This window comes from Merops nubicus, unplaced genomic scaffold (genome assembly GCF_000691845.1).
Source record: "Merops nubicus isolate BGI_N331 unplaced genomic scaffold, ASM69184v1 scaffold23055, whole genome shotgun sequence".
Lineage (NCBI taxonomy): Eukaryota > Metazoa > Chordata > Aves > Coraciiformes > Meropidae > Merops > Merops nubicus.
The window spans coordinates 35203-44784 of record NW_008609965.1 but is presented as its reverse complement, the minus strand read 5'-3'; the positions used below and the strand labels follow the sequence as shown (position 1 = coordinate 44784).

Here is a 9582-nt window from a genome sequence, read left to right as displayed (position 1 = left end):
CAGTGCATACATGGCTAAAAAGAACACATCTGGAGAGCTGCCGAGTGACAGCAGCCACTGATGTGAAGACACCCATCTCCTCTGCTGCATCTTCACCGGCCAGCTTGCACACTCACAGAGGATTTACTACCCATGAGTATCCAGAAACAGTTGTGTGATGCTGTATTGAGAGGAAGCACTTCAGACAGGCAGTTCTGTAGAGAAACTGAGCCCTTTAGAAGTTTTCCATACTATCTCAAGGAGTCTGCTAACGTTTGAATACCTGATGTGAGAAATGATGAGGCTGGCCACTGAAGTTCAGCTGAGGAAAGGTTATAGCTGCATTTATGCAGTTCAGATTCTTTAACTTAGGGAGCAGGGACACCTTCCACTGGACCAGGCTGCTCAAAGCCCCATCCAGCCTGGTCTTAAACATCTGGTGATGAAGCATCTGACCCATATCTCTGGGTCATGTAGATATACATATCTATGTATATACACAGAGACAGAACCTAACATCACGAGGTCATGGCTCAAAGTTCTTTGGGGTCTGTGAACACTGGTGCAAATAGTGGTTTCAGTGGTGAAGTAGCCACAGGGAGAAACGAGCCATGTGCTGCAAATACAGCTCTGAACAGCTCCTGGACCAGCCATTTTCCAACTGCAAGTGAGAACTGGACACCTTGGGATATGACCAAGAGCCTTCACTTGGGGTATGAGCAAGAGCCTTAACTCATCACTGACCTTTTTCACTTTTACAGAGTATGCATTTAATGTTTCCTCTGAGGGAAATGCAAAGTATTCTTCTGTACTGGGCTCTCAAGTGAAGTTTAAAATGTCTGGCCTTGTCCTGCAAATGTCAAAGGCAGGCCTGCTATTTATCTCATGCCTTTAGCTCCTGCGGAGGCTATTGAAAAATAAGGGTGCTCAGAATCTGACAAGGATGAGATCATTAACTTGATATGAAATAACTTATTGTGAGTGGTTTTGGAAAGCCCCTTATTTCTTCCTTGGGAATGATCAGATCTTTATCAGAAGTATCCTCCACAAATGGAGCAGGCTCCTGTATAACTCACTTGGTCCATCTGCTGGTCTGGGGACTGAAGATTTGTAGTCCAAGTGCAGGCTGTTTCTTTCCTTCCTTATATAGCTTCGGAATTTTCAGTCAGCTTAGAAGCTTCTCTGCTAGATTAAATAGCTTAATTTGTCCACAATTTCATTAAAATGCATGGAAGTATGGAATATTTTTTCCAAGGCCCCTAAAAATAAGAATAAATTTAGGAAAGAGAAAATAGATTTTTGGTCATCTTCCTAATTCCAGTAAGATAAATATTTATACCATTAGACAGATAAATAGCAGAGGTATACACACTGACCCATGCAACATAGTCTCTGCTACAGAAGAGGACTGACTATATTCAAGAGAAAGACACTGGGGGAAATGGCTTTATTCCCCTTTCTTTGAAGAGTCAGCCTGTGGCTGTCACTCCATCACCACACCCGAGACCACCAGAGAGATCAGCTCTCTAGAAGGAGGATCCTGAAGGCCACCAGCACCAATGGGATGTTCCAACTCATCTGAGCTGCTGTCATTCATAAATATTTCATGTGCTCTACAACTCAGTGATCTATTTTACTCCAACAAAACTATACTGTTGGCTTATTGTACCTAGTAATGGAAATTGCAGTTTTCCATGGGAAGGATGAAAAAATAATGAAAAAAAAATAGAAAATAAGCTGATGACTGTGTTAGAAACATCACCAACTAAGTTTGTAAAAATCTCTCATTAAGTCTGCTGTTTTGAAAACATTAAATGTTTCCAGCCTAGGGAGGTCATCACTAAATAAATAATGTATGTGCCTCATACACATTTATGTGAGGTCCAGAATTACCATGTTGGGAAACCAGTATCATTCCCTGTTTCATTTTGTAAATTAAAGTTGTCATTCTGAGATTGCAGCATCTGTGGATGTGTGAACTGGGCTCTGGGCTGCAGGCAGGATGAACTAGTGCTACTTGATTTTTGCAACCTGCAAACCTGAGAATCTGAAGTGTGAACGTGTTTGTAGAAGGACCTGTTGGAGAAAAGGGAGTTAGTCCCTGCTTGTAGATTTTTCCACATTAAGTCCCTATTCATTCACAAGTCATATGTTATATCAGCATGTTTGCCACCTCCTGTCTTCACTGGAATTTTACTAATAATAGGAGTATGCTCAAATGATTTAAGAAGCCTTGAAAAATTAAATTTACATGAGCCTATTTAAATGGTTCACTACGTCCCCATTTGCTTCTTTTCTCTTTTCTTTTCTTTTCTTTTCTTTTCTTTTCTTTTCTTTTCTTTTCTTTTCTTTTCTTTTCTTTTCTTTTCTTTTCTTTTCTTTTCTTTTCTTTTCTTTTCTTTTCTTTTCTTTTCTTTTCTTTTCTTTTCTTTTCTTTTCTTTTCTTTTCTTTTCTTTTCTTTTCTTTTCTTTTCTTTTCTTTTCTTTTCTTTTCTTTTCTTTTCTTTTCTTTTCTTTTCTTTTCTTTTCTTTTCTTTTCTTTTCTTTTCTTTTCTTTTCTTTTCTTTTCTTTTCTTTTCTTTTCTTTTCTTTTCTTTTCTTTTCTTTTCTTTTCTTTTCTTTTCTTTTCTTTTCTTTTCTTTTCTTTTCTTTTCTTTTCTTTTCTTTTCTTTTCTTTTCTTTTCTTTTCTTTTCTTTTCTTTTCTTTTCTTTTCTTTTGAATGCAGCAAGGTATCCACACGGTGCCAGTACACACGAGCTGCAATGTACCGGGGAGTCAAAGGTCCTCAGGAGTGGCCTCTGCCTGAGGAGCTGACCAGGGTGAAAGGCCTGAAGCTCAGGAGTTTTGAGCTCAGTAGCTGTTTTTCAGCCACCAGCTATGTGTGCATCCCCCAGCCATGCAGGCAGCACGAGGGGACGGGCAGGACACGGGCGGCAGCGCTGGGCTGCGGCTCAGAGAGGAGCTGACACCAGCTCGGTGAGGTTAACCTGCCTGAAAGCAGCAGTCAGCTCTGACAGCCCAGTTCTCCAGCTCTGCTTCCTCCCCAAGACTGGCCTGGGCACCAAATTTATGTGTGGCCCAGTCATAAGCCAGAAGAAGTCAAAGTAAGATTTTAAAATTAAAACGATAATATTGCTAAATTCACAGCAATCCCTTCTCTGGTCTGATCTCTCTCCTTACAGAAGTGCATATAGTAAGTATTTCAGTAGACTTTTTCTAAAGAAAGACAATTAATTGTATGTTCATCAGCACGTTGTATCTAAAACACTCAGAATCCCCTTTAGTATCTTTTTTAATTCAGTTTGATAGATTTTGTTCTAAAATTCTTACAAATACACAGGGAGTTAGAAGTTGTTATAATTTAAGGCAAAGATACCCCAGAGGACATGACTGATCTTATCTACATTTGCTAAATTGGAGTGAATTAGGCAAATACTTGGCAGTAATACTATTTTTATTTTAATAGTTTGATGAACAAAGATAGTCTGAAAACCATGGTAGATTGTTTAGCTGTTTCAGTGTAAGGTTGTGAAGAGGCTAGCACTGATGAGAAGGCTGAAGTTGTCTTCTCATTTAAATTTTACCTGCTAAAAAGTCAATAATCATTGATCTTATTTTCTTAGAGGATTTCTGTTCCCTTGCCCTTGTCCAAAAGACAGAGTTCTTAGGTACTCTACCTTGTGTTTTATATTGTTAACTCCTGACCTTCAGAGGAGCTTCATTAATTGTCTTTGAAGTGAACATAATTGACTTGGATATTCATAAAGCTTCTGAATAAACCCTTCATAAGAGAATTTTAAGAAAATTACAAAGTTAAGAGTATTGTTCAAGGTGTTCAAAGTGTCATTTTGAATTAAAAATCGGTTCTGTGAGGAAAAGGGGAGCAGTTGTGCCCTGATTTGGCTGGGACAGCATCCCAGGCCAGCCATGGTTCTCAGGCCATCACAGCCTGGAGCCAGCCAGGGCAGCTGCTCCAGGTTGGCTCCAGGTGTCTCCCATCCCATCAGTGTCAGGCTCAGTATAAAGAGGGAATTTTGCTAAGGTCAGGAGCTGCTCCTGCTTTGGCTATGGCTACTTGGGCTTCTCTTGAAGATCACTTCCTTGTTTATTGTGACCAATGTAGATTTGCTGGGCTGAGTATAATGTTATATACTTTATATTGGTATTAATATTAGTTTGGCTGGTTCATTGAATCTGTTTTCATTTCAACTTGCAGCTCTCCTCTGCTTCTCTGATCCCCTTCTTAGCTGGGCAGGGGTCACTGGGGCAGGAACAGCTTCTGTAGTTTAGCCCCAGATATGGGTGTTTGTTGTTGAACTCTGGAGGGGTCATGTTAGTCCTTTCCTCCAGCTTGTCTGGATGGCAGCCCCACCCTCAAGTATACCGAGGGTATAATTTGATGTCCTCTGCTAACGTGATGAGACACACTCCACTGCTGCCTCCAAGACAGTTGCTAAAGGTGTTTAAAAGGACAGGTCCCCATGCAGGCCCCTGAAGTACTCCCCCTGACACTTGCCTCAAGGCAGGGTGCAATGTCTTAACTGCTGCCCTCCAAGCCCCATCATCCAACCACATATTCACTTGGATAGTTTGCACCCATCCAGATAGTAAGATCCCAGCTTTGCTAAAAGGGAATTTGGAGATGGTGTTGAAGACCATGCTGAAGTCAAATCATAGAACTGTTTTGGTTGGAAGAGACCTTTAAGATCATCAAGTCCAACTGTCAACCCAGCACTGCCAGATCAGTCAAGTGGCACCCACTGCCCTCTCACTCAAAACTCCAGTCATTCTGTCACAGAGGGCATTCGGGCTGGCCAAGAAGGATTTGCCCTTGGTGATCTGTGCTGCCTGTACCTGCCGACATCAAGGCATTCAGAACTGCTTTCTCTGCAGCTTGACAACTTCCCCTCAGTTATGAGCTGCACTCTTAGTCATAGTCTGTCCCTGAGGATAAAAAAAATATCTTTTTTTGGTCTTCCTATAAAAATTTAAAGCTCTTTGTGCACAAGAAATTTCCCCCTGACTTTCTGAAGTAATTTTATCCTTGCACATCACTCCAGCATACCCACCTACTTGTAATGCCTATGACAACTTTCAGTGTTTTCTAAGATTCCTTTCTTCTTTCTTAGAAAGATAGCTTGTCTGTGAAATGATCAAAATTGTCTCTGTGCCTCTCTCATCATTTCTTGTTGAGTGGAGTTTGCTTAGTATGACTCACAATATTCTTTTTATCAGGAGATCACAAAGTAGCTACCACAGTTGCCATTTTTGCAGCCTGGAAAAATGTGCCAAAATTAATTTAGTTTTATATTTATGTGGAGCCACATTGCTGAACACAGGTTTTTTCATCTTGAGGAGCCACCTTGAAGCTTGCAGATTAATCTAAATTTTTAATTCCAGCTTCCAAAGAGGTTAAGGTGAATCAGAGTTTTGGTCACGTCCTTGTGTGTGTGATAACCTCACAGTTGCATGCCTAAGTTAAAACCAAACTGCTCCAGAAATGTTTCAACCATATTCTAGCAAAAGTCAGAGGTCCAAATACCTCTTTTTCAGAGTCAACAGCTACAACTTCAGTTTTGTGATAGTAGTTTGCTGAAAAATGGTTAAGAGGAATCCCTCAAAAGCCATTAGATCGCAAGCTAACTGGCTCTGCATTCCTCCCCTTTGGTCACAGAGCTACTGATATCCTGAGCGTGGGCTGGCTCTGGGATGCACAGTGAGGGAGTTGGCTGTATTAACCAACTGGTAACTGGGCGTGTTCTTCATCTGCCTCTGGAGGACATTAGCACTCCTGTAGTGAGCACTTCTGGTAGGGATGCCACTGAGCTGCTCTCCACTGCTGCAGGGGCAGGCAGCTTCTCTGAAGATCTCAGGGGACCCTTCACAGGATTGTTTTTATGGAGCCAGACTCTCTGAGATCCAGAGCAGAAGGGTGCACAGCAGTTCTCAGTGCCTCTTGAAACTCCCCAATCTGATGGGGAATGGACACAGCTGAACGTGGCAGGGGAGTGGACCTTGCACAGAAAAGGTACTCAGGCAGTCACATGGAAAAAATGTATTTCAACCTAAATTGTGCAAAGAAATAATCCCTGCACACTGATGTTGCTTGGTAACAGGTTTTCACTCTCAGAGTACTTGTGATGACCTGGACTGCGGTGCTGGCCCCACTGCTGGCTGTGTGAAGCAGGGTGGTGATCTCAGTTAGGTACCAGCCCGCGGAGCTGTGCACCCTCACAGCTCCCCTCAGCTGGCAGCCTGGGTGGGGAGGGGCAGGGAGAGGCAGTGTGCCACAGAAACTGGCCACTTCCCCTCCTTGTCCTGTCCTCTGCCTCCAGGGAGGGGTTTTCCTGTACTGTGGGTGGTTCACGGACCAGCATCTTTTATCATCATTAGACTCAAAAATTAACATTCATCAAAATGAGGTGTAGAACCACTCAAACAATCTGCAGTACAATCCCCTTGACGTGCCCAGAGACTCCCTTGTGCTTTACAAAAATCAACAGCCATTCAGGCTTCAATATATAATAAAAAGTGGTTTCATGCAGACATCTATTTTGGCAGTTATTCAGAAAGCAAATATTTTATAATTCATAGCTGTCCAAGAAAACAAGAAAATGTGAAAGGAAGCATTTAGGGATATTTATTAAAGCCCAAGGGCTATAATCTTCTAAAATACAAAGAATTATGCTTGAGGATTTACCTTCACACATTTACATGTTAAAGAATCTTTCATTTGCGTTTGAGTTGTTTTGTTTTTTTTTTTTTTTATTTCTGAAAACTCTGATATGTTTACTGCTTTTTGTACCTCATGGTTAAAAGAAAATTAAAGGTTACTCTGAGAAAATCCAGACAGTCATTTCTGTACTTCTTGCTTCATAAATCAGTCTTTTTACAGCTAAAGAGATTCTCAGGCTTATTTATAAAGCATCAGTGACATTCAGTGTTCAGCAAAAGTACTGTAAGTAAATCACTTTTACATGTTGTACACAGTCCTTCACCTTTAGAGTTTGCTTCTTTGGGGCTTTTGGCTTTTTTTTTTCCCAACTAGAACTGTAAGGTTTTGACATCTTCTTTTACTAGCTGACCACATATATATACACATATATATAGTGCTTCTAATTGGAATTTTCTGACTGTTTCCTTCTAGGCTGTGGATATTCTCCTGCAGCATGGAGCTTATGTCAATGTTCAGGATGCAGTTTTCTTCACCCCACTGCATATTGCAGCCTATTATGGCCATGAACAGGTACCTAGAGGGGGGAATTTCAGAAAGCTGAGAGCTGGAACACCAGAGAAGCTACAGGTTTAATGTTAGGTATTTTTGCTTAATATTCCAGAGGGTGCTACCATGAAAAGGCCTCATATACTGAGGTTACACTTCTAAGCAAACCTATGGTTGCTTTGAGAATCTTTGAGTATCAACAGGAAATGTCTACACTTTAATCCTCTGTGCTAGACCCCAGCAAAAATTGTTGTCTTCCTCTATAGACCTCCTGAAACAACTCATTGTCTTGCTAGCTTTGATAACCCATCAACAGACCTGATCCCAGAGGAATATTTAATTTGATATTTACTCATCCCATGTTTCTGACATTGCATAAGGAATGTGAGTTCACTTGCTTAAACCTCTCCAAGGAAGTGAACATCACATCCTAGTAATAATTAGATGGCAATTCTATTGGTTTTCCTTGGAATTTACAAAATAAATTGTGGCCACTTTTAAGTTAATGGAAAAAAATGATCTTTTAGAGAGCAGGATTCTCTGTGAAGTACTGTGCCCATGACAAGTCCAGCTGTGCTTCATTCACCCAGATCATGGACTTACTGAAATACAGTCTGAAGTTCTGACCAAAGCTGACATTCAACCTCTCAATTTTTCCTTCTACTAAAGTATAACTGATGTGTCGTTAATCTCACAGCCCAGTCATTTGCCATGAATAGCCCTTTATGTGAAGTGTGATAATGGGTCCATTTTGGCTTATGTATTCATCTCCTATACCTTTCTTTAGCTAAAAGCTTGTATTCTGGGGTATTTTCAAGTTTCAAAGGATGACCTCTAGGTAGAGTGTATTTTTCATTCCAGTGACATGTTCCTTTGAATGCATTGAGGAGCTGGTGTAGGAAAAGCTTTTGGAAGAACAGAGTCCAGACGTAGAGGCGTTTGAAAATGGTCCAAATCTGTGTCTGGGTGACAGCAAGGATGGGGAGCATGGGCATGTTCCTGAGGTGCTGCTTCTCAGGTGTACACACCTCATCACCCAGTAGCACAGAAGAACACCCTGTGTGTTGGGCTGAGGGACTGATTTGTTTGTTTGCCATAAGCCAAGTAGTCCTAGTCCTGTGAAATTGGACTAAGAGCTCACATAGTGCTCTCATGAGGAGCCACTGCTGGGAAAGGAGCCCCAGCAATGGCTCTGTGGGCTTCAAGGGCACTTGCTTCATTATGCTGGCTGGTCAGCTAAACAAATACATCTTGGGTCCAGCCTTTTACCACACATAATGTTTTATAGAATGAAAGAGCACTTGCTTTTGAGAATGTCAATATTTTTATAGATGATAGGTAACTTAAAAATTAGTTCTCCGTTGAATCTCCTTTCCCTGTTTTTCTTTGGAGGTGCCCATGTATAGTATTACCCAATGCAGTCTATCTGGCTTTATCAAATGATTTATTTTCATGTGATATTTTAATTAGCCTTCATGACATATTTAGGTGACCCACCTCTTGCTAAAGTTTGGAGCTGATGTGAATGCAAGTGGTGAAGTCGGAGACAGACCTCTGCATCTGGCTTCTGCCAAAGGCTTTCTCAACATCACAAAGCTCCTGATGGAAGAGGGAAGCAAAGCTGATGGTAAGAAAAGATATTTTTTAAAATCACCTTTCCCATTGTATTTTATAGATGGAGTTCTGAATCTTGATGAAGTTATTTTATAGATGGAGTTATTGAATCCTGAATTTAGCTTCCCAACATGTACTCTGTGTGTTTGTGTGTCACCTTGGGGCAACAGAAACAAAAGAAACAGCAGTTGGAGAATTTTCTTCACTTCTTAAGTATGCATGGTTTGTCATCTCATGTGCATTAGGGGTGAAAAACAGCACCAGGAAGCAAGATTAACATCCAGCAGTACCTTATGATTAAGCCAATGGTCCAATCAGAGCACTCGTAGCTGCGTGTATGTATCTCCAATCAAAATGACTGAAATGTGTAGTGAAATCCTAGGGAATGAGATACAGATGAAGGATATTAAGTCAAAATTATACAGCAAGTAATTTAAAATAATTCGGATGAGAAGTTGAAATGGTTTACAAACAATTCCCCAGAAAATGGAAATTTTTTTAGCACACGCTTTATTATGCTTCACAAGCTTCATATGTTTTTTTGGGGACATTTTCCTCCAGACAGTGTGTGTGTGAGAGGCACCATGGGCTGGGCAGGTACAAAGTTCTGCCAGCGTGCTCTTGGTGCCCTGTGAGGGTCAGGAATCGGTGTGTTCTTACAGGTGATCTCACACTGAAGCCAGTAACACTCTAACATCACAGTTCAGTGCTGTATGCTTTGCATGTGCAGCAATTTAAATATTCTCCATTGTAATTAATATGAGCA

General features: G+C 41.0%; 1 protein-coding gene across 1 annotated transcript in view; it reads left to right on the top strand.

The window, feature by feature from the left end:
* The window catches only part of LOC103773354 (serine/threonine-protein kinase TNNI3K-like), a gene marked incomplete at both ends in the record, with an annotated part of 42993 nt that overhangs the window by 1550 nt on the left and 31861 nt on the right, over nt 1–9582 (top strand). The window contains 2 exon segments of the mRNA XM_008940717.1: nt 7128–7226; nt 8691–8829. Coding sequence (XP_008938965.1) covers nt 7128–7226; nt 8691–8829 — 238 coding nt within the window.